This window comes from Petaurus breviceps, unplaced genomic scaffold (assembly GCF_028583685.1).
Source record: "Petaurus breviceps papuanus isolate PSGF00001 unplaced genomic scaffold, PetGlider_PUasm1.0 91133, whole genome shotgun sequence".
NCBI classification, from domain to species: domain Eukaryota; kingdom Metazoa; phylum Chordata; class Mammalia; order Diprotodontia; family Petauridae; genus Petaurus; species Petaurus breviceps.
In genome coordinates, this window is record NW_027187419.1 from 4,099,184 (window position 1) to 4,125,056 (window position 25,873).

The window sequence follows — 25,873 nt, forward strand, 5'->3', positions numbered from 1 at the left end:
TCATATTTACCTGGAGAGGATTAAAAGAACTGATGCTGAGTGAGAGGAGTAGAACCAGGAGAAATTTGTACACAATTACAGACACAACGTATGTGTGATGACCAACTTTGACAGACTGGACTCTTCTCAACAATGCAGGGATATAAGTCAATCCCAAAAGACGCATGATGGAGTGAAAAATGTGCATCCAGAGAAAGAACTAGAAAGAACTAAGTTTATATCCAGGTGGAAGCAAAATACCTGATCTTTTTCGTTCTCTTATTTGTTTTTATGTCATCTTTACCATTTTTCATTCCAGCTGGTACAATCCGTCCTTATAACCTGACCAATGTATAATGTGAAAGTATTTACAGATCCTATACTTGACTATAAGCCGCCATGGGGCTGGGAGGGGAGAGAGGGGGACAAAATGTGAAATTCAAGGAATTGTGGAATTGAATCCTGTAAACTAAAAGGAAACAAACAAATTCATAAAGAAAAAAAAGAGACAGGATGAGTTCCTTTTTGGGGGCCTTTCAGACTTACATTCAGTTCTGTCTCAACAGCCAGTTAAAAGACTGTTCTTCACCACATAGTAAGAGGCTGGAAACATTTACAGAAGAGTTGTACACACTCTGAAATGAAAGGGCAAGGTACTTTATGATGCACCATCATGCACTCCTGGAAGCAGGTTCCTCCCATCTTCAAATGGGTTAGCACTTGGCTGGCCAAGAGCAGAAGGCACATGTGTGAAGGACTGGGCCCTAAAGGCCTCTCTCTTGTTACACACAAAACCTGGCTACCATTTTACCTTGGAACCATCCTTTTTGGTGGGTGGCAGCTTTCTTCTCTTTTGTCTTGGGATGCAGTACATGTGTATTTATCCAATAAGACTCTTAAGGCTCATGTCCCCAACCAACAGGAGACTCCTCACAATCTTCTTTTTCATCCTGAGTTTAAAGAACTATAATCGTACCCAAGAACAAGGAAATAAAAGGGTAGTGTCATCAGGGTGCCAATATGTGTTCTGTCCCTTCTCCCATCCCTTTTAGACAGGACTAAGAAGACTGGGCTGATCCTACCCTTCAGGGACCTGGATTCCCTGAAGTTTTTGATGTTGAGAAGGATATTAAACAGAAAAAGTATCAGTGATGGGAGTTGGTTAGGACCTAAGGTGCCTAGACAGATGGGATCAAAGCTGAGGGACTAACACTGTGGCCTCTTTGCAGCAGGAAGGATGAAGTCTGAATCCAAGTACTTGAAATATCAATCAAATTAATTATTCATGGTCATTAATAACAATTACTCTTTTAAACTTCTGTGTTCACTGGGCTTGAATAAAAACATTTTGTCTTTGGGATATGTCTTTAGTTTTAAATTTATTTTCTTTTTATGGCTATGGTAAAAAGAACTAAATTTATTATTTCATATCATTGAGGTTGGACTAAGTTTTTACTTGGGTATGATTATATTCTTCAGTTCTCCTCTGCAGCCCCACTTGCTTTCTGCTTCTTTGAGACACTGCATTAATTTCCTTCCATTCTTTGTCTCATACTTTTTTAAAACTATTTATCTCTTTTCTTTTTTTAAACCACCTTTCTCTCCTAACATCAAAATTCTTGCTCCTCCTTTTATTTAGGTATATAAATGCAGTTCAGTCCAAAGTATTTCCTGAGAGAAATTAGCATGATTAAATTGGGTTTTCTGTGTGTTTTCTAGTTAGTTTTGCAATTCCAAGAAGATTTCAATCACAGTTGGAAGAGGGTGAATTTTATTTAACAAGCTAATTATAGATGATTTTCCAAGAAAATCTGGCCTTCATACTTATCACACAGGTTAATTATAATTACAATTATTAATTAATTACAGGGTGGATGGGTGGCTAGGTGGCACAGTGAATAGAGCACTAGCCCTGGAGTCTGGAGGACCTGAGTTTAAATCTGACCTCAGACACTTAACACAAAAAACTAGCCATGTGACCGTAGGCAGCTCACTTAACCCCAATTGCCCTCCAAAAAGCAAAAAATTAAAAATAAAAATGTTTTTAAAAATTTAAAAAATTATTAATTAATTACATTAAGTACCCACCACGTAGAAAACATTGTGAAAGTTACTGAGAGATCTATAACAGATAATATGAAATACTCCCTGCTTTTGAGAATCTTATAATCTACTGTAATTATTCATCATGTGATAGTCTCTGAAGCATTTGGAGATTTTTTTTTATTGTGAAAAACAATATGACTGTATTTAGTTAGGCTTAGGTCCTAATTTTTAATATTTTATTTTTCTTCTTTTCATTTGGACATGACTGATTTTAAACATCTTCCAAAGAGACAAGATATTGGTAGGTTTCACATTATATTAGTGAGTCCAAATTAGAAAAAAATCTCTTGTACATGGACAACTGGCATTTGGCAGGATCCATCTTTCCTAGCAAGTATAGCTTAAGAACATGTTAATCTGATTCCCACTCACATAATCAATCAGGTGTATGGACATCATTAGGGCCATAGGCAATGGTCATGTTCCAGGCATCAATGACACCCACGCTGAGATCCTGGTAGATTTCTATCAAAACCAGAAACTGAATATAGCCATGGATGTCACTAACTTACTGGGGATCATGTAACAATAATGCAATATTCATAACACCCACAGTGGTTATTAATATGCTGGTATAGTTGTGAATCACAAAATGTAACAGACTCTCCACATGGAAGGTGGAACCAAAGCTTTTATTCAAATACCAGAAAACCAAGTCCCAGAACCAGAAAGCTGAGTCCCAGAACCAGAAAGCCAAAGTCATTACAGTAGACACAAAGTTGGTACACATGGTTAATGCAGTTAACACCCACATTCCCAAGTCTCCAAGTCTTCACAACACAACAGGATCCCTCAAGCAGGGATCCTCCTCTCTCACTCACAGTAATTCCTCAGCCTGGTTCTTGGAAGTTCTCAGCAGAAATTCCCAAAGGAAAGGTCTCAGCAGAAGAAAGGTCTCAGCAAAAGCTTCAGCCTCCAGATGCTTACCCCAGGAAATTCTGCTATTCCCAGCTGGGGCTTTTCCTGATATATGTCTTAGCTCCTCCCTGTTCTGCACTTTCCCAATACATAATCAACTTCCTCCCAAGGTGTTAACTACTTCTATGTTAATTAAATAACTTAAACAAGGCATTAGCTTGAAACAAGGTGCTAAGTACCTCCTTACTTGCCAATACAAAGGGGCATGAAAGATCTTCAGATTCTATTAACATTATGGACCATTATTCATTCCCCTGCTTTGTTTTCACCCCAAAGGATCACTTTGGTGTCTGGGCTTCTCAGAAACAAGCCTTCAATAACTTTATAAACATGAATGGCCCTTTGGATAAAGATGTCAGTGAAGAAGACTCTAAAGTGCTGGCCCAGAGAAAAAACAGTAACAGTGTTTCTGTCCCTGCTATTCTGTCAATGCCAGGGCAAGGTACTCGGTCTCTTTTGCTGAATAGCTATGTGAGCCAACCAAAGGGTACCCATGTCTTTGTCACTGAATGCAGGTGTTCCTTTCCAATTCCACAATTTGATGACAGAGTTTTCCAAATCCATGGTCTTCAGTGCTGATGTCAAAGAGAAAAAGTAAAGTGACATATTAAATAAAGTAAATATCCTCTTGAATAGCAAATTGAATAGGACACAACCACATTTGGCCAGCAACAGGCTCCCACGTGAGAAGAGAAATACAAGTGAACTGAATGATTTAAAGTCATATACACATGTTATGTGTCTGATTAGTGTTTGTATGACTCATTTTGGTACTTTTTTATACATTGTCTCATTACATTCTCTAACTACTCCTTGTAGCAGACTCATTTCCCCAAGTAGACTGTAAGCTCCCAAAGGACAAGAGCTATGTCTTTAATCACACACCTTGACTAACAATAAATTTCTATTATCTCAACATGAAGGAAACTCCATTGAGGAAACAGCAAACATGGCCATCAGAACCATGAATTGGAGCACAGGTGGCATGGTGAATGATCCTACCTCTTTACTCTGTATCCTTAAATAAAGCATTCTGTGCAGCACAGACAAAGCCAGGAATTTGAGGAACTCTGAGACCCCAAGGAAATACTCAGAAAACTCTTTATTGGGTGCAAATAAAGAGCTCCCTCATGCACTTCCATCATAGGGACAAAACTGGCGAGTATTTGGCCCTATAGATACAGATGAAGGAGCTAGATTTCAGGGCTTTTCTCATGTTCCCTGATTCTGGCTGCTCTGCCTCCTTCCTTCAGGATAAAATCCAATCAAACTTGACTTTTTTCTATTCCTTACATGTGACTCTGTCTCTGCACTCTATGGCTTTGTGCTGGCGATCCCCTATACCTGGAATGCTCTCCCTTCTCATCTCCACCTTCAGGCACCACCTTCTACATGATGCTTGTCCTGCCCCACCCAACGGCTGGTGCCTTCCTTACCAACCTATCCTGAGGTTAAATATTTAGTATACATTTGTATTTATTCTCCTTATATTTATTTATGTACTTGTCTCCATTAGAATATAAATTTACAAGGAGTGTTTCATTAATTGTGTTGCATCCCTAGAGTCCAGGAGAGGACCTGACACACAGTAGGCATTTCAAAAAGACTTATTGATTGTTTCAAATAAGTTATATATCAAAGCATTCTGATTTATTGAATTAGAGAAATCATGGAACACTGTCAGGGTCAAATCAAGTCAATAAATATTTATCAAGCACCATCTGCCAGGCATTTTGCTGAGCACCAAAAATACAAAGAAAAGCCAAAAGAAGAGTCAGTAAGTGTACTGATAAACATTTCTTAAGCACTTATGTGCCAGAAAGGAAGATAGGTGGTACATCAGAAATAGTGCCAACCTTAAGTCAGGAAGATTCATCTTCCTAATTTCAAATCTACTCTCAGATATTTACTACCTGTGTGACCCTGGGAAAGTCACTTCACCCTCTTTGCCTCAGTTTCCTCATCTGTAAAATGTGCTGAGCTGGAAAAGAAAATGGCAAAACACTACAGTGACATTACTGAGAAAATCCCAAAGGGACCATGAAGAGTTAGACATAAGTGTAAACAACTGAACCACAACAACAATGTGCCAGTTACTTTAATGAGTGTTAGGGATACAGAGAAAGGTTTAAAAAAAAGAACAGTCCCTGCTCTCATGGAGCTCACTATTCAATGGGAAAGATAACGTACAAACAAATATGTACAAGCATAGTTAGGAGAAGATAAATTAGAGGTAATCTCAGAGAGAAGGCAGGAATACTAAGGAGGACTGGGAAAAGTTTCATTCAGAAAATGAGACTTTATGTGATACTTAAAGGAATCCAGGGAAACCAGCAAGCAGAGACGACAAAGGAGATTGTTCTAGACATACAGGTCTGTCATTGAAAATGTTTGAGGTGAGAGATGGATTGGCATCTGTGAGGAAAAGCAAGTTGTCCAGAGTCACTGGATCACAGAGGGTGTGGAGGGGAATGAGATAGAAGAAAACTAGAAATAAGGAAGGGGTCAGGTTACAAAAGGCTTTGAAGACCAAACTGAGTACATTATGTTTGCTCGTAAAGGTGAAAGAGAAACACAGTTATTTGTTGAGTTGGAAGAAGGAGGGGGACATGATCTGACCTGAATATTAGGGAGATAGTTTTGACAAACTTAGTGCAGGGGTAGGGAATCTGTGGCCTCGAGACCACATATAGCCCCTCTAGGTCCTCAAGTAAAACCCTTTGACTAAGTCCAAGTTTTACAGAGCCTTCTATTACAGGGAATTCCTCTGTAAAATTTGGATTCAGTCAAAGACTGCACTTGAATACAGAAAGGGCCTCACGTGGGCTTAGTGGATAATGGAGTGGAGTGGGGAAAGACTTGTGGCAGGGAGAAAAAACACAGCAACCTATTCATTTGTCTAGAAAGTAGATGATGAGGGTCTGTTCCATGGCAAGAGGAGTTAGCAGGTCAGAACTGAGAAGAGAAAATATACAAAAGGTGTTACAAAGGCAAAAACAGCAGGCCTTGACAATAGATTGGATATGGGAGATGAGAGACAGTGAGAAGTCAAAGATGACATCTAGATTGTGATGGGAGATCAGAAGGATGGTAGTACCTTAACAGTAATGGGAAGGCAGGAAGACAAGAGGGTTTGGGAGAGATTATAAATTCTACTTTGGACATGCTGACTTCATAATGCCTATGGGACATCCAGTTTGACATTCTCAGTAGGCAAATCAGGAGAAAAGTTGAGATTGGATATAAAGGCACCTGAGAATCATCTGCTGATAGATGATGATTAAAGCCCTTGAAATTCCCATGAAATAGTGAAAAGGCTGAAGAGAAGATGACCCAAGACAGAACTGCTTGGTGGGTGTGACCTGGATGACGGTCAAGCGAAGTGTCTGAGGAGTGGTCAGACAGGAAGTAGGAGAGTCAGAAGAAAACAGTGTTGGAAAAACCTAGAGAGGAAGGGAAGAGGATGAATGGCAATGTCAAAGGCTACAGAGAAGTCAAGAGGAATGGGGACTGAGAAAAGGTTGTTAAATCTGAAAATTAAGACTTCATTGGTAACTTTGGAGAAAGAAGTCTCAATTGAATGATGAGATGGGAAGTCAGACTTCAGAAAGTTAAGAGAATGGGAGGGACAGAAGCCTTCTTGAGGAGTTTAGCCACAAAATGAAGGAGAAATTTAGGATGATAGCTAGCATAGATGGATAGATCAAGGGAAGGTTTTTGGAAGATGGGGGAGTCACTGCCCTATTTGCAAGCAGTTGGGAAGTAGGCAAGAGACAAGGAGAGATTGGAGATTAGTAACAGTCATCAAGACTGAGGAGGCAATCTACCAGGGAAGATAGAGTGGAATGGCATCACTTGTACATATAGAGGGGTTTGTCTTGGCTAAGAAAAAGAATACCTCTTAATGTCAGACAGGGATGAAGGATGAGGAAGTGGCTGAAGGCATCAGAGTGGTGAGACAGGATGAGGAAGATAACAGAGATGAATGGATTCAAGTTTTTTCAGTGAAAAATGAGGCAAGGTCTCAGCTGACATGGTAGGGGAAAGGGAAGTTATCAGAGTTTTCAGGAGGGATGGAAAGCTGTGGAAAAGCTGCTGTGGTGAGTAGGATAGGGAATTTATTAAAGAACTGCTTTGCCATAACCACAGCCTATGTGACATTAAATAGAATAAATTTATAGCATATGAAGTCAATAGTTTTGTTATTTTTTCTTAGCTTAGTTCAGCAACTTGCGAGGAGGATTGAAGGGTTATAGACCTTACTATATTTTCTGTTTATTAATTAAAAATGAATTAGAGGGAGTCAAGATGGCAGGGTAGAAGCAGGACTTCCGTGCAGCTCTGGCTCACAGCACTTCCAATCCATGTAAAAGGAGACTCTGAACAAACTTTGGAGCTACAGAACCCACAAAATGACACAGAGAAGCTAACCCCCCACTGAGGACAACCCACCAGTCCAGTAGGAATCGGCCAGCCCAGTGCTCTGGCAGCCGAGCCTAGCTCCACACCAAAGATTTAACCCCAGGGTAGGCCTGACCAGCCACCGTCTGGAGAGGCTCCAGATCACCAGGAACTGTGGCGATGCAGAATTATGAACACACAGATGCTAAGAACAAAGTGAGAGGTAAGTGCAATGGGGACTTTGGGACCCAGTAGTTGGCAGTTCGTTGGCTTTTTCCCCCTGAGTGAGAAGCTGCTGAAGGCTGCCAGCTGCAGCCATGTGGCAGCTTCAGCTCTTGGCCTACAGAATGTAGGGGTACCAAGAGACCAGTCTGAGAAGTAATCACTCTTGCTTTAACCTCCTTGGATCCGGATTGCGGTCTGGGGTAGAGTTCCTGGGGTGTGTGACCAGCTTGCCATAGCATGTGGAGGCTTCAGAGAGGGGACCCAACTAATACCTCTGGCAGCTGAGAAAACCCCAGTGTGTGGTACAAAGCTCCCCTGTCTGGTAGCAGAGACCTATTGTGGCAAAAAGCCCAAAAGTCAAGTAATTGAGTAGCAACATGACCAGGCAAAGGAAGCAAAGCAAACAGAAGAATACAACATTAGACTCCTATTTTGGGGACAAAAAGGATCAAAGCATTGACCAGGAAGAAAACAGTGAAGTCAGAACCCCAGCACCCAAAGCTTCAAAGGAAAATACAAATTGGTTACAGGCCATAGAGAACCATAAGAAGCAGATAAGAGAAATGGAAGAAAAAATTGGGAAGGGAAATGAGAACGATGCAAGAAAATTATGAAATGAGAGTCAACAGTCTGACTGAGGAAAATAATACCTTAAAAAATAGACTAACTCAAATGGCAAAAGAGGCTCAAAAAAGCAATGAAGAGAAGAATGCCTTAAAAAGCCAAATTTGCCAGATGGAAAAAGAATCTCAAAAGCTCTCTAAGGAGAATCATTCCTTCAGAATTAGATTGGAGCAAATGGAAGGTAGTGACTTTTTGGGAAATCAAGATGCTGTTAAATCATCCAAACAAATAAAGAATAGAAGGCAATGCAAGATATCTCATGGGAAAAACCAGTGACCTGGAAAATAGATCCAGGAAAGATAATTTAAAAATTATTGGACTACCTGAAAGCCATGATCAAAGAAACAACCTAGAAATCATCCTCCAAGAAATTCTCAAGGAAAACAGCCCCGATGTTTTAGAACCAGAGGGCAAAATAGAGGTTGAAACAATGCACCGATCACCTCCTGGAAAAGATCCCAAAAAGAAAACTCCTAGGAATATTATAGCCAGGTTCCAAAATTCCCAGATCTATTAGAAAATATTACAAGCAGCCAGGAAGAAACAATTTGAATACTGTGGAAACACAATCAGGTTAACACAGGATCTGGTAGTATCTACACTGAGGGATCGCAGGGCTTGGAGTATGATATTCCAGAGGGCAAAGGAGCTGGAATTAAATCCAAGAATCACCTACCCAGCAAAACTGAGTATCATGTTTCAGGGGAAAATATGGTCATTCAGTGGAATAGAGGACTTTCAAGCATTCTTGCTGAAAAAACCAGAGTTGAATGGAAAATTGGACATTCAGACACATGAAGCAAGAGAAGCATGAGAAGGTAAACAGGGAAAAGAAATCATAAGAAACTTATCAAAGTTGATCTATTAACATTCCTACATGGAAAAATGATAATTTTAACTGATGAAACTTTTCTCAGTATGAAAATAGTTGAAGGGAATAGGAATATATATATATATGACTATATTGGAGGGTATATGGGTATATTAATACATATGTGAATGTGTGTATATATGTTTACAGGTATACATAGATAGAGGGCACAGGACCAATTTAATAGGAAGGGATGATACTTAAAAGGTGAAATTAAGAGGTGAGAGAGGAATATTATGAGAGGAGATGGGGAGAGAGAATGGGTAAACTATCTCATATAGAATAGGCAAGGGAAAATGGTTACAAAGGAGGGGAAGAATAGGAAAGCAAAAGGGAATGGGTCAACCTCATTCTCATTGATTTTGGCTCAGGGAGGAAATGAAATACACACTAAATAGGGTATCTCACCCTACAGGAGAGTAGGGGGGAAGGGGATGAGAGGGGGGATGATGGAAGAGAGAGTATTCTGGGAGGGAGGGAAGTTGGAAGCACCCACTTTTGAAAAGGGGCAGGATCAAAATAGAGAATAGAACAAGTGGGAGAGGTATAGGAGGGAGGTAAATATGGTCAGTCTTTTACAATATATCTACTATGGTAATGTTTTGCATTAGCTACCTATGTACAATGAATACTGAACTGCTTATCTTCCCAGTAAGGGTGGGCAACAAGGGAGGAAGGGAATGAATCTGGAATTCAAAGTTTTAAAATCAAATGTTTAAATACATACATATATATATATATATATATATATATATATATATATATATATATATATACTATTATTAATATATTTTACATGTAATTGGGAAATAAGATATACAGGCAATGGGGCATAGATTTCCACCATGCCCTAACGGAAAAGTTAAAAGGGGTATGGGAGAAGATATGGGAGAGAGCAGATTGGAGGAGGGGATTTCCTGTGGAACTGCTGTTTTAGGGTGGGGGGTAGGAGAAAAACTGGGAGAAAATTTGTAACTCAAAATCTGGTGGAAATGAATGATGTAAATCAGAAGTTAATAAAGCATTTGGAAAATGAAAAAAAAATGAATTAAACCCAGTAAAGTACAATTCAGCTAACTTTAAAGACTTTTGCTAACTGAACTTCAGTTGCAGCCTAATTACATCCCCCCCCCCTTTATTTTCTTTTTTTTTTTTTCATGGTCGAAGGCAGGTTAGTTGGGGTTAATTGATTTGCCCAAGGTCGCACAGCTAGTAAGTGTTAAGTGTCTGTGGCCAAATATAAACTCAGGTCCTCTTGACTCCAGGGCCGGTGATCTATTCACTGTACCACCTAGCTGCCCCCAGATTTGGTCACTTTTTTTCTGAAGAAGGAAGCCACATGTGGTTAGAGACAGAATGGCTAAACTCTCTATTAGCTGCAATCTCTGCCTCAAACAAAAATTCTCCTAATCCATTTGCTTAGCTCGACCTACCCAAACTGAAATGACTAAGGTTTGTTTAACTTATACTTAACTTCCACATTTCCTTTTGGATACAAAGGTATAAAGCCCAAAAGATTTTTCTTGATGGGATTTTCAGAAGCAGCCTTCAAGTTCTGGCTAGGACTTGTTGCCTGGGAATATCACCTGTATTGCTTAAACACTCAGAAGAGAACTTGTTTCCAGTTTGTGGGTATTAATTGCCCACAAAATATTATCAGTGAAGACTTATGTGCAAAAGCATACCTGACACATATCATTTAGCAAGTTTCTGGGAAAGGAGGGGAAGACATTAGGATGAGGAAAGAACAAATAAACAGTTCCAGTGCTATTCATGTAGATATAAAAAAAATCTCAGGCTTGACCTTCTGTACCCATTTGTTCAATGTCTCCCGTACTTTGTTCTCTGTCAGGCAAATTAAACTGAAAGGACAATTTTATATTCATGTTAGTCATGTTGTAAAGAAAAATTAAAACCAAAGGGAGGAACCATGAAAAATAAGAGACAGAGAGAGAGAGACAGACAGACAGAGAAAATAGTATGCTTGGATCGTCGTTCAGACTCCATTGTTCTTTTTCTGGATGTGGATAACATTTTCTATCATGAGTCTTTTTGAGTTGAAGGATGATCATTTGTAACTGGAGAAATGGAAGAGGAAACAAAAAAGCAGATTCTTTGGGTACTTTGACCTGGTTCTTTGAGCATCTAGAACTTTTAAAAAATTTTTTCTTTTTCCTTCCTTGGTAAAACAGACTGATGATGTGAAAATAGGGCCAAAGAGCAAACAGTCAAGAAGGACTCTAAGCAGCTGCGAAGAAATGGAGCCCAGGACATGGCAGGACATCTAAATATGAGGGCCAATGAGCATGAAAGGATATTCTTCCCCCTTGGTGTCTTTTCTCTCCTGATCATCTCTCATAGGACATACCATGGCTTCTTCTGTGACTACTTGTAAAATACTGCTGTTTCTGATGTTGGTGTTAGCTGCCTATATCATTTTGATGGCTTCAGAAAACTTCTCGAAGGTAGGAATTGTTCTCTCTTTTAGTATTGACCATTACCCCAAGACAAATCAAAATAACTGCCATAGCTTGCACAGAAGAATACCGGTTACCTAAACAAATATCTCAAAGTCCCTACCCTTGCCCCAATACTGGCCAGTGATACTATCCTTGAATTTTATCCACAGCTCTGCAAGCAACCAAGGGATTTGGGCATATTTAGTTAGCCTCAGGTTAAACCCAAACTTCTAGGACATTTTTGGAAGAGCTTAATAGTATTACAGACACCAGGATAAACCAAATTATAAATTAATTTCTGGATAATGAAAATAGCAAATTTGACTAAGTTATTTCTCACAACAGGGAAGCCTAGGATTGTCCACAGGCACAAGTATATCATGGAAGGACTACCCCAGAGCCACTTTGAGGTGGATCCAGACCATCCCTGAAATGACCTATCCTCACCTTTAGAATGTACCTTGTCTCTTCCCAACTTAAATATTTATTATTTTATTTATTTATTGACTTGTTTTTTTTCACATGTCTAGTTCCATGGGTAAGCAGAAGTGGTTGCTTCTGTAAACAGTGGGATGCATACTGCAGAACTTTGGCTCTCTGTTCTTATATCTGATTGCTATTTATCATTGACTTTTATCTGCATTTTCAAGCATCATTTACTCTTCTCTCCTAAAAATGTATTTATAAAAACATAATAATCACAAACATAAAAAAATAAGTCAATACTGAAGAAAAAAAATATACGAAAAAATTGTGAAGTATTACTCTTAAAAAGAAGTATCTGTACCTGTGTATACATATATAGATGCATATATAACTACACATTTGCATATATATGTAATAATACACATACGAAAGGCAAAGTGACTTAGTGGATAGAGAGCCATCCTCAAAGCCAAGATAACCTGGGTCGAGTCCACATCTGACATACATTAGCTGTGTGACACTGGGCTAGTCACTTTAATCACTCAATGTTTTAGGTGACTAATATTATAAGTTTCAGAGAAGATCTCATTTTGCATTGGTAAAAGGAGTTTCCTCACCTGAGACTACCTTATATACATAAACTCACAAATCCAATATCTATTTCTCACATACAAGTACAATTTGATTCCTAGGGATTTCTAAGTCACCAGGACATGCGGGAAACACCTTGGATGGTAAAAACCAAAACAATACACGTGTTTCTTCCAGCTCTGAAATCTAATCTCATGTCATATATATATATAAAATGAAAAGAAACAGTGGTTACAAACCAGGAATGTGTTTTGGGCAATATCCACACAATGTGTCATTTTTTTCATTACTCCAGTTTCCTTCTGTCTTCATTCTTTCGACCTCTTCTCATTGTTTGGACACTTGCAACAAGTCTTCCTGCCCTGAAACACCAGTCAGCACAGCCAAAGAACCCACAGAGACTGATTTGAGAATTAAAGAAATCATAGAGCAGCTGGATCATCAGATCCCATATAGACCATTCTCTCATGTCAACACCACCACAAGTGCAGCCCACAGTGTGGCCAAAATCATCAATCCTAAGACCACCTACTGCACAGGGGATCACCTAGATATTCTCCTGGAGGTGAGAGACTACTTGGGGCACAGAAAACAATATGGAGGAGATTTCTTAAGATCCAGGATTTCTTCCCCAGATCTGAAAGCAGGAGCTTCGGGACAGGTGACAGATTTCAACAATGGCACCTACCTTGTCAGCTTTACCTTATTCTGGGCAGGTAAAGTGTCTGTATCTCTTCTGCTCATGCACCCCAGTGAAGGGGTGTCTGCCCTGTGGAGAGCAAGGAAAAAGGCTTATGACAAGGTGATTTTCACAGGCCAGTTTGCCAAGGGCACGTCTCAGGTCTTCAGTGAATGTGGCCTGGTTCTAAACACAAGTGCTGAATTGTGCCAGTACCTGGACCACCGAGACCAAGAAGCCTTCTACTGTGTGAAGCCTCCACAAGTGTCCTGTGATGCACTGACCCATATGATGGCCAGGAGTAGTGGAGTTTCTTATCTTAGTATAAAGGAGAAAAATCTTTTACATAAGTAAGTAGACTTTCAAATATACAGTGGGGTTTAGTGAGAAGACTTTGGGGTTGAACCATATGCATAAACATAAGACTCTTGTACTTAGATGATTATTACATTTGTTTGAATTCAATCCATGAAAGGGGAAGTCCAAGTAAAGCAAACTGTATCATATAGGGTGATGGATGCAGCTATAATATTTAACATTTATATAGTGCATTAAAAATATTTCATTGTATCCTAACCACAAACCTAGGCAGAAAGTGCTAGCTTTATTCCCATTTTACAGATGAAAAAACTGAGGCACACAGAGTTTAAGACTTACCCCAGGTCACAGAGCAATAAGAATCTGAGGCTAGTTTTGAATTCAGGTCTTTCTTCCTGTATAATTGCACATTATTCACTGCATCACCTAGATGTCATTAATAGTGACTTATAGGACCAGTTTTAAAGTCTTCATTCCAATGAATATCTTTTTCCTCCACTTTTGCCCACAGTAATCGACAGATTGAATTGCCAGTTAAAAGGTGATTCAGACAAGAAAATATGGAGCCCAGACGTGAGGGTGGGAGAAAGATCAGAAATGCCAACATAGAACATTTAATAGAAAATGTCCTTCAGTTAATCTCAATGTTCTCTTTGGTTTGTTAAAATGTTTTCCTGTCCAGTTCTGTGACTTCTCTGTCTACCTATGCATATCTGTATATCAGTAACTCCTTTGTAGTCTTAGAGATTTTCCTGGGGCACTGAGAGGCCGTGACTTTTCCATGGTCATTTAGCTGGTATATGTCAGAGGTAGAAACTGAATTCCTTTTCCTCTGTACCACATAGTTTCACTAACTTAAAGGTAGCACAGGATGGAAGGAAGAAAATAAAGTAGTTATTAAGCTTCTAAGATGTCATGGGCACTGTGGTGGGAATATTTTTTTTACAAATATTCTCTCATTTGACCCTCACACCAACCTAGGAGACAGATGCGATTATTATCCCCATTTTACAGTTGAGGAAACTGAGGCAGAGAGAACTGACTTGCCCAGGCTCACAAAGTTAGTAAAGGTCTGAAGATGGATTTTCATTCAGGTCTTCTTGAGTCCAGGTCCCATGCTCCATCTACTGCATCACCTTGCTGTTGAGAAAAGAACCAAACTGCAGAAACTTAGGGACAAAATACTGGGGTTTTGTGTTTATTATTGTAGTTCTGCATGTTGCATCCAAGTAGAAGGAAGGTTAACTTGTGTTGTTGTTCCTTCAAGGTCCAATGTCGGGGTTGAAATTATGAGAGGCTTTGAACCCATCATGGTCTCCCAGTGTAACAGTAAGTCTGCCCTTCTCTGCTCTCTTGTGGGTCATGCTCAATAATTCTATAAAAGTCACTCACACTCATTCAACTGTAATCTGCCTGTGTCATGAACAGGTAACTCCCCCTGGGGCATATCAGAGGAAGTGTGATAAGTGTCAGATTACTTGGGCATCAAAAAAAGAAAAAAATAGAAATCCTATGCTAAGAAAGGTTTTCAAGTTAACTTTCAACTAGTTTTTCTTCTTAATTAGCCATATCTGTCATCAAAGCATGGGTATGTACATGTTCATTTGCCCCCTTTCAATCTATACAGGAGTTATCCCCATCTGACAAGTCATCCTGCTCTGGTACCATTTGAAAGCATCTATGATGGAATCAGACTGAGAAATAGATTTCCTTTTAGATTTCTGGTGGAGCTATCTCAAGTTGAGTGTTGATGAAGTTGGCATTTTTCTAGAAATGCATTCTTACATCATGGGCTACAATGACAAGTAGAAATCTCACTCACATTATGTAACAGAAATGCATTTTTTTGTAGTTGTTGCATCAACCAATTGACCAACATGGAAAAACCCTTGCAAAGCCAATCCTATTTTAAAAAGTGATACATAATATAAAAATATAAACTCTTTTCTATATTTCCATGAACAAAATATTCATGGAACTGGATTGAAAATTTTGGGTCGATAAGTAGTTAAAATTATGTCCAATCCTGAGTTAGTCCTGCATATGCCTGATGCTTCTGGGTTTGTAGATATTAATCTTCAATACATTTCTTTTCTTACTTTTTTTCTCTTTATAAAAAATATTTGATGAATTTTGCATCCTTTTTTCATCCTGATGCAGTAGAAAGAATGCTGGATTTGACATCAGAGAATATGGGTTCACATCCCTACACTCTGCCACTCTGTTCAGAGAATAATAGTCTTAGAGCTGGAGGTGAGCTTAGGAGGTTATTGAATTAAACTATCCAATTTTAAACGTGGGTAACCTGAAGAACAGAGAAGTAACATGAGTTTTCTCTGGTCATATAGCTAGTAAACACTCAAAGTGGGTTTTTAACTCATGTTTCCTGACCTCAAATCTCATGCCTGAGCCATTAGACCATGAAAAAGTATAAATCTCTAAAAGCAATAGCTTCCCAATCTCTGAAAGGAGAGGGTTGGAATAAATGACCTATAAATATCCTTCTTGTTTCAAGTCTATGATTTGATTTATCCCTATTCTGAGGAAATGAGAGCTACTACCCAACTCAGACCACAAGGATTTCTTCCACATCTGAGGACACTTTCTTTAGCTTCCTTACTTTCCTTCTGCCTATATTTTTAAAATCTTTAATAAATTTATGTGGTTGTGTCCCAATTAATCATTCAGATCCCAAGCATCATTTTATTTCTTCAATTTAGGCCTTAGCTAGGGCCTCTAGTATCAATTGACAAATTGCAAAACATTACATAAACTTGAGCTGTTTCTTTGAATTAGAACCATATGAGCACTCTTCTCTGATTCTCCCTTAACATACTCTCTTATTTGCAACATATAATAATTTAAATAATGAAGCAAAGTTTTTTATAAATTATGAAATTATATTCTTAATTGCTGAGTATTTGGTAACTCTAATAATAGGATCTTCCAATCTTTTTTTATAATGTAATTGACCTTTTATAAATAGAACAAATCACTTCATGTCTTCATTTCTTCTGAGGTCAGGATGCCAGATAGATTAACTTTTTATTGGTAAGATTCATTGCCAAGTGGGGGTACAGCCCCAAGTCTTTCAAAAATCATGAATCAGGAAGCCTGGTGCTAGAACTATTCTTGATTCTGTCCTTAGATGTAAGGCTTGGGTTTGTCCATGCTTTTTTACCCTCTTCTCTCCAAATGACTTTCTCTGTGATTTCTGGCGTTTCTTAACTTTCTTTATATGAAGAAGCCTTAGAGTTATCGTAAAGAGCATCTAGTGACATCTTTTCCTCATCGATACCAATTACCTGGTACTCATCTGAATTGAAAAACTGAAGGAGAGTTGATTTCACTTTTCTTTTTATTGTTTCTTTCCTTTTTGTTTCCTATGGCTTTTGGTTTTCTGATATGTACTTCTACCCAAATATCATGAAAGGCACAGCTTTTTCTTTCCACAATGGGAACTAATCCATGTTTGGAAAGAAGAGAAAAATTTCCAAATATGCCAAGCTCTTTGCTAAATACTAAGGATACACATAGAAAAGATAAAACAGTCCTACCTCTTAAGGAGCTCACATTTTAAATGGGAGATTTATGTCTGAGAGAGTTCAGCTATAGAGTGTATGGAAAATCCTGGAATCTCCAGGTGTTGAAAGGTTGGGAAGATAGTCAGACCCAGGGTCACATTGGGTATGTGGGCAGATCAGATGGTGGTGCCCTGGAGGCCTGGAGGTCTGAAGTTGTAGGGCATATTGTAAGATCTATAATACTTCAGGACTCAGTGGCAAGGCAGAGGGTAAGTGAAAGTGGCCCTCCATCTCACCAGAGAATTGTAGTGGGTGACTCCCAGCTCCTCTAAGCAGTGTCATCAGCCATTCTACTCTTCCATCTTACTCCCTCTGAAACAGTCTTGGTGCCTGGTGGTGTGAGGACAGGGAAAAAGAAGGAAAGGCAAAAGACTGCCTTTGCTGATGGTTCTTTAAACTACAGGGCAATAATGCATTGGGTTTTATTCCATTTTCTTTATGGCGTTAGCTCTCTTCTTTGGAATACCATTCTAAGGATGCCAATCTCAGCAGTTTCATCCTCAGGGACCCAAGTAGCTTTGTAATATTTCATAATCATATTGATTTTCTAGTTCAAAAGCCATCAGATATGTGAATGAACTGTGACACAAGGCAGATTAGGTGAAGGAGTACAGATGGGGTAGAATAAACTGCTATCCATTACAAGAAAACAATTCAAAATGAATATTTTAAAATAGCATTAGTGCCATGATCTTCTTTCAAATAGGTATTTTTAGAAGTTTTAAGATTCCTGAAAAGAGGAGTGGCTAGCTAGGTGGTACAGAGAATATAGCACTGGCACTGGAATCAGGAAGACCTGAGTTCAAATCCAGCCTCAGTTATTTGGCACACACATTAGCCTTGTGACCTTGGGCAAGTCACTTAAGCCCAATTGCCCTCCCAAAAAAGGCAAAAAAAAAAAAAAAGATATCTGAAAAGACTCTTGGGGAGGCTGTTAAGGCCACCCTTTGGGTGGAGCATGAATGTGTGTATTCTTGGAGCATTGCTTGAACCCACATTACTCAGATTAGTGAGAGATGACAATATTCAATCTGGTTGAATATTTTGGTAATTGTGATATTAAGGAAGATTGCTCTAATAGACTAATTCTGAATGCATTGAATTTAACAGATGCTGAAACCGTGAGAGAGAAATGCCAGGTTGGAATGAAGTCTCCTATTCCCAGTGGTTATTCTTTGCAAGGAAAATGGAATCCAGCATTTTGCAAACTAACTCAACTAAGTAATCTGACTGTAATCAATGGTTGTTTGAAAGGGAAACTCATATATTTCATGGGAGATTCTACACTACGCCAGTGGATAGAACACTTCCCCAAAATTGTTAAAAGTAAGTTGCCAGAATTTATTTTTTAATAATAGCATTTCTGTGGGAATATTTTTGTTTGACTTTTTTTAACTTTTCAGGGATGGGAGGAACTGTTGAAAGTACTTCCTATATTTTTCAGGAGAAAATGTTAATTTCATTTCCTTTTATGTGTAGCTATATAAAATTTAATTGGGGAGACTATATCATGTGAGGCAAAAAACTTTTCTCTAATTACAAATTATATTAAGAGTGAGGTAATGAGTTTGACCTGTACTGAAAAGTGCTGAGATTGTTTTCTTTCCTTCAAAGATGTTATCATTTTCCCCCCCCATCAGCACTGAAGCATTTTGATTTTCATGAAAGTCCACCACATAAGAAGTACATACTTCTGGATACAGAAAGACACACTCATATTCAATGGAAAAAACATGGGCATCCTTTTTTCTCTCAGAGACTGTACTCAGTAAAAGATAATGAATATATTACCCGTGAAATTGATGGAGTAGCAGGAGACAGAAACACAGTCATAGTCATCACACTTGGACAACATTTCAGATCATTCCCAGTCAACATCTACATCCAAAGAGTTATCAATATCCAAAGGGCAATTCTGAGGTTATGGCTAAGAAGTCCAGAGACCAGAGTTATCCTGAAGGCAGAAAACATTAGGGAAATGGACATTGAGGCTGAGCGATTTGGTGATTTTCATGGCTATATTCAGTACCTTATTATGAGGGACATTTTCCGGGATCTCAATGTGGGTTTCATCGATGCCTGGGACATGACCATTGCCTATGACTCTAGAATCCTGCACCCCCCTAATAATGTTGTTGGAAATCAGATTAATATGTTCTTAAACTACATATGCTAAGGGACTGGGGACAACATCACCAGGAAGGGCTCTTTATCGCTTTGTCTATCAAGTACTATGAGAGGACCAATCATACCTAATAACGGATTCTAGGTGATATGTGCCTAGCAGAAAATAAGATGGTAAGATGGTGTGTCATGGTGGCAGGGCAACAGGAAAGTATGAGGCCCTACATGCCCTTTTGGAATAGGAGATATGTCATAAATATACAATGTTACTGATTCCTTGATTGACCCGTCACATGGGAAATCATCTTTCTTTGATATTCTTGATTTGTATAATATCCAGTGACCCTAGCTCTTCAGGATGTATGTGTTGGCAGTAGGATAGGGAGAAATGACTAGAAAATACATTTGAGGAATAACATCTTGGAAAAGAAAGTAAGAACACAAGACCCACTCAAATAAGTGATTTAGATAGCAGGCTAAAGGATTTGATCACACCCCAGAGGGAATTCTGTGCACTGTTCAAGATTAAGCCTACATCTGGGTCATTTTATTGAAATGTAGTGTTGGTTACTCAGAGACCCCTACAAATATCCAGGATTTAGGTGGTTGTATGGAAGAAGTTCTCTACTTTACTGAGAAAGGATCCCAAAGGGGAAATGAAAGAGGCTCTTTTACATATCCACAGCCAAATGGAGAGATGTGAGAGAATTCGAATAAACTTGTGGTCTTTATTTAAGCTTCATAGACAAAGTTGGAGTAGCGATTTGGATTCAATTAAAGATTTTGAATGATAGGTTTGAGTTTTAAGGGACCAATACATTCTTGAGAAGGGAAGGGGACTTCTTAATGATGGGAGTATTATTTACCAGGATCAGAAAAGGTTTCGAGCTTGAGAACAGCACACCAAATGCTTTGCAATAGGACACCAGTCAGAGTTCTATCACTAAAATACTTGATACTGTCCCTCAGGTGAAAAGTTACATTGAAAACTTTGAATATTAAATCTGGGCATATCACATGTCTTCTGATACATGTGTAAGGGTGTCTGTTGCCTAAATGTGTGTGTACTGGTGTATCAGGGATTCATTTGTTTCAGGAAAAGTAATGGGTGATCCTTTACTTTCTTACTTTCCTTAATTTCAGTTAGGGAATAATTTGGCAAGGTGATTATTCACTTTGGGATTCAAAACTATTACATGTCTTCTGTCTTTGCAAAAAATCAAGTAGGTAAATGCTGCATTTTTAGAGAACAGAAATAATCCACAAAACAAAAATCATAACCAAATGCTAGAAGGGTTGGACTGAGATGTGTTTTTCTTAATCAAATAACTTACAAACTTAATATTGAACAGCAATACTACCAGGTATACTTGTTTTGTAACTATTTACATTTAAATGAATTTCAATGAATAAAATACATAGCAACTTTACAGGTACACTTTCTAAGTTTTCAATGAGATTATTTGTTTCCATTTCCATCAAACTTCACATAAACACACACACATGAACACACACACACACACATCCACACACATTTTGGATTATTCCTTAAAGGTCTTTCCAGATTTCGTTGCAGACCTCACTCAGTTTCAACTTCCTCATCTGTAAATGGGGAGAATAATAACACCTATTTTACAGAGTTTTGGGAGACCAAATAAAGCATATATAAAACACTTTGCAAACCTTCAAACATTTTGTAAATATTAGATATTATTCTAATTCATTGATACATGATGAAATGTCACATTAAGTGTCTTGACAAGGTTGTTCTAGTAGTAATTGGCAGAGTCAGAGTTTAAACTAGGATCCTTGAACTTCAAATCCAGCACTCTATTCATCATTATACGATATTGTTTGCTCTTAACCATGTAATAATATTCACTTATATTAGGAGAAGTTGTCACAACTTAGCTACTATCTTATTATTGAGCATATAGGTTGCTTCCAGGTTTTTTCAATTATAAATAAAACAACAAACAATAGTGACTTTAAAAGACTGATGAGTCCAATGGACTAGAGATACAGAATGAGATATAGGTTCTCAGGCATGGGCAATAGGTTGACTATTTTTCTGGACTATACATACTTGTTATGAGGGTGACTTTTACTCAGGAGTTTGTGTGGGGTTGAGAAGTTCTAACAGTAAGGACAAATGTGAAAAATATTAACTTCTTGGGTTTTTTTTTAGTTCTACTATGTTCTGGCTTTGTTGCTCAATTTAATTTTTGTTATCTATTAATTTCTGCTCAATTGAATTTATTCTGGAATGTAGTGAGACCATTTTATTTAAAAATCCTTTATTGATATATTTTGTTTTCATATATCTGCATTACTTTTTATATTCATTCCTTTTCCTCATTTAAGAGAGTGTTCCCTTACAACAAAGAACAAAAAAGGGAGGAAGAAAAAGAAGGAAAAAATTCAGTAAAGCCAATCACATTAAAAACAGTCTGATATTACATACAATGTTCCATAGCCATATAAAACCACATCTGCATAGTAGAGAGGAAGTGTGTAACTCTATCTCTTCTTTGGGATAAGCTTGTCCATAAATATATACATATCTGTACATGTTAACACTATTCTACACTTTTCATAAGATATATTCACATTTTAAATAGTGAGTTGATCCTACTAGAAATAAAATATGACACAGGTTCCGGAAAAAAAAATATCACACCTAACCTTTTTCCTCCACTCACAGATTTTTACTCTATGTAATAATTATAGATTCAACAAAAAACAGTTGCACAGGTGGACACTAGAGAAAAACAGACTTAAGAATCATTTGGTTTTTTACTTCTCTTGAAGAGGTAGAAGTAAGTGGTCTTTATATTCCTCTTCATTCATGAGATATTTAAACTCTTAAAAATGCATTTTCATTTCTCAAAGAACACACCATCTCTTAAAAATCTTTTTGCATATACGCACACCAACAAAAACATGCCATTCCATTGTATTTTGCAAAAAGTGTGCCTATAAATTCAAGACTTACTGGAAAAATATTCCCCTGTATTATTCCAAGACTTCGAACTGCAAATAAGCCCTCACTGCTGTTTGATTACTTCTTATTTCCATAGAAAATACAGAGCAGAAAACATCTTCTGACTAAAACTGTTTGATGATGTTTAGACCAACAGATTCTCTATGCTCTCTTTAAAATGCTCCTTTTTCCAGCATTTTTCTGGGAAAGAACAAACAGAAGCCAAGAATCTTGAGGAACCAGTTAAGGGGGAGAAAAACTGTTTAACTTCTATCCTTTTCCATAGAAATTGATGAAAAATTTAGGCAATTCTACCCCCTCCCTAGAACTAAAATCAATTCACATTTTTAAAGACATTTTTCTAAAATTACTCAAAGTAGTAAAAATCAACAGAGTCAAAATATATAATCTTTATGATATGCTGTTACAGCTTTCTTATCAACAATTTTTTTTAAATTGCCATGATTTGTATTAGATATATTGTTCTGTAATTTTCTCTTTCCATTTAGACAACCCCTATTTTAGGTATAAAGACTGTATTTGTAGCATAGAAGAAATTTATTGAAATTTTTTTTTAAACTGCTTTTGGCAAACTGTGCAATATTGCAATTGTTCTTCAAATGCTTGATAGAACTCACTTGTGAATCAAACTGGTTCTTGGGTTTGGTTTGGTTTGGTTTGGTTTTGATGTTTGCTTTTAAGAATTGAGGCAGACCATTCCGTTTCTTTCTCTGTCATTAGCTTGTTTAAATTTTCTTTCTTCATCTATGATCCTAGGTTTTATAATTTTTGAAACGTTAATTTATTTTATTTAAGTTATTGGTTTGATCAGCATATAGTTTGGGAAATATTCATTCCTCATTTTCTGTCAATTCTCCTTTTTAATTTTCGATACAATTAATTTTGATTTACTCTTTTTAAAAATTCAAATCACGTAATGCTTCGTCTAGTATATTTTAGAAAAAAATCTCAGTTTTATTTATTAATTCATTGTTTTTTTCTTTCAGTTTTGTAACGTTCTTTGATTTTCAACATTTTTATTTTGGTGTTTAACTATTGTTTCATAATATGTTGATTTTCTAGTATTTATAGTTGCATTTCATTGATCTGTTCTTTCTCCCTTTTTAAAAAAATAAAAATGTTTAATATTACACATTTTCTCCTAAGTATTGCTTTATCTGAAGCCAAAAACATCTGGGACATTATCTCATCTATTTTATACAATACTTGAAAGTATATAAAATGCAAACTCATTTCAGTGACTCAACTTGTATACCTCTTTGCTGTATAAGAGATGGCAGACATTCTGACCAAACAAGGGAAAGAAAAGTGGAGCTACTTAGCGGTGGGTGCAGGAGCAACATAGAACACAGCTGCAAAATCATAAGCCCCAGAGGGAAATGGTTATATCTAAGAGGGAGGCAGTGGAAATATAGTGGGATCATGGCTTGGCCTAAAAGGTTTATGCAAGGCAGGGACCCAGGTAGGACGAACTCCCATATCTCCAAATGTGAGAAGTCTGAAGATGACTTATATGAGACACCTCACATATCTGTGCAGTAGTAAGAGGGAGAGGAGGAGCAAAAGACTGAAGAGGGACTCTGGAAGCAAGGGATTAGGGGCTCACTTAAGAAGAAAGGGGGAAGAGAGAGCTTATTTAAGAACATTGTTATAGGGGAAATATGGGATGGGTAACTGTATGGGAGATGGAGACTGAATGATAGGTATTATTGGGCAAAAAGTGTGTGGATTGGGAGACGATATTAAATGATAATGTTGTGCCTTTATACACAATATCTTATCTGCAAGAGGAGAGCAAATGAGAGGTTCTAAGGGATGGCTAGCACCCAAAAATGTGTGTGGTCATGAGTGAATGGGAGAGGAGTCATGGACCCCAAAATTACATGGAATGAACAACAAAGAGGAGATTGAACTTCAGCAGAAGGAGAACTGAATCATATGATTTAAGATATTGGAAATCTCTTGCCATAGGACACTGTTTCTATCCAAATTACTCCCTTCATAAATGGATATTTCTAATAATAAGGCATAAAAACGTGTGGGGGCAATGACACAAGATCTATAAAGGCAATAACAGACACCAGGATGGCAGTGTAAAAGCAGAGACTTGCTTTAGATCTTCCCCAAGCTCTCCAAATACTTGTACAAAATTACTCTAAACAAATTCTAGAGCAGCACAAAGCACCAAATGACAGAGTGAAACGAATTTCTAGGCCAAGACAACCTGAAAAGTAGACAATAAAGGTCTATTTCACCAGGCAGGGAGAAAAACCCAGTCTAGCACAAAATGTATGAGCACAGACCTGGCCTACCCAAACCCATAGCAGGCTTCAGAGTACAGAATCGCTGGCACCTGTGGTGGTTTCCAGAATTCTCAACCCACAAACACCAAAGACAACTTAGAAGGTTAGTAGGAAGGTCTGTTGGGTCTGGCTAAGAGAGGAGCATAGTCTGGCACCAGGCCCGGGGTAGTGGTGGCTACTTCCTGAGCTCTTGGTCCATTGATATTGGGGGTATCAAGCTGATGATAAGAAGGGAATTAAAGAAATCTTTTTGCTGGCACTGAGGAAGGATTCCCTTGCTTTGCCCGTACTTTGATCTGGGTTGAAGTCCTGGGTGGTGTTCTTGGGGTGAAGAGGAGCAATGGCGTGGTAAAGCTTGTACAAAGGAAATAGAGGGAAACTTCCTCAGAGTTCCAAGGCAGAAAGGAGTGTTTGTGGTCACTCACAGACCAGAGCACACAGCAGTGGAGGAATAAACACCTCTCCTTTGATCATACCACCTGGGAAGAAATAAAAATTTACAGATCCCTAGAAGTATCTCTGAAAACAGCTATACAAAATCCCTGAAGTTTGGGACAGTATACCCTCAACACCAGAAGCAGAGCCTTACCTTAACAAAGAGTTTAAAAGTCAAATAATTGACTGAGAAAATGAGCAAATACCAGAAAAAATTACTCAAACTCCAGAATCTTACTTTGGTGACAAAGAAGATAAAAATACTCACCCAGAAGAAGGCAACAACAAAAATTGTTCATAGGCCATTGAAAAGATCAAAAAATTATTTTGAAACTCAAGTAAGAGAAGTAGAAAAATATTGGGAAGAGAAAAGAGAGTGATGAAAGAAAATCATGAAAAACAAGACAACAGCTTACATCTCTCCTTTAGAGACCCCCCAAAATACTAAAAAAGATAACACCTTGAAAAATAAACTCACTCAAATGGCCAAAAAGGCCCAAAGAACTAATGAGGAGTTAAAAAACAGAATTTGCCAAATGAAAAAGGAGGTCCAAAAAATCACTGATGAAAATGATTCCTTAAAAATTGGAATGGAGAAAATGGAAGCTATTGACTTTATGAGAAATCAAGAAATTTAAAAACAAAACCAAAAGAATGAAAAAATAGAAGACAATGACAAATATCTCATTGGTAAAACAATTGATCTAGACAATAAATCAGGGAGAGATGATTTAAAAGTTATTGGACTACCTGAAAGCCATGATCAAAAAAAGAAAGGAAAACTGCCCAGATATTCTAGAACCAGATGGTAAAATAAAAATTGAAA

General features: G+C 37.9%; 1 protein-coding gene and 1 pseudogene across 1 annotated transcript; one reads left to right on the forward strand and one right to left on the reverse strand.

Moving 5' to 3' along the window:
* LOC138154808 (NXPE family member 4-like) overlaps positions 1-25,873 on the reverse strand; it is a 362,284-nt pseudogene that overhangs the window by 194,486 nt on the left and 141,925 nt on the right.
* Positions 11,494-19,357, forward strand: LOC138155452 (NXPE family member 1-like). The gene is made up of 5 exons (XM_069080706.1): positions 11,494-11,589; positions 12,896-13,629; positions 14,865-14,926; positions 18,292-18,507; positions 18,822-19,357. Exons 1-5 carry the CDS (start codon positions 11,494-11,496, stop codon positions 19,355-19,357), a joined length of 1,644 nt encoding a protein of 547 aa, XP_068936807.1.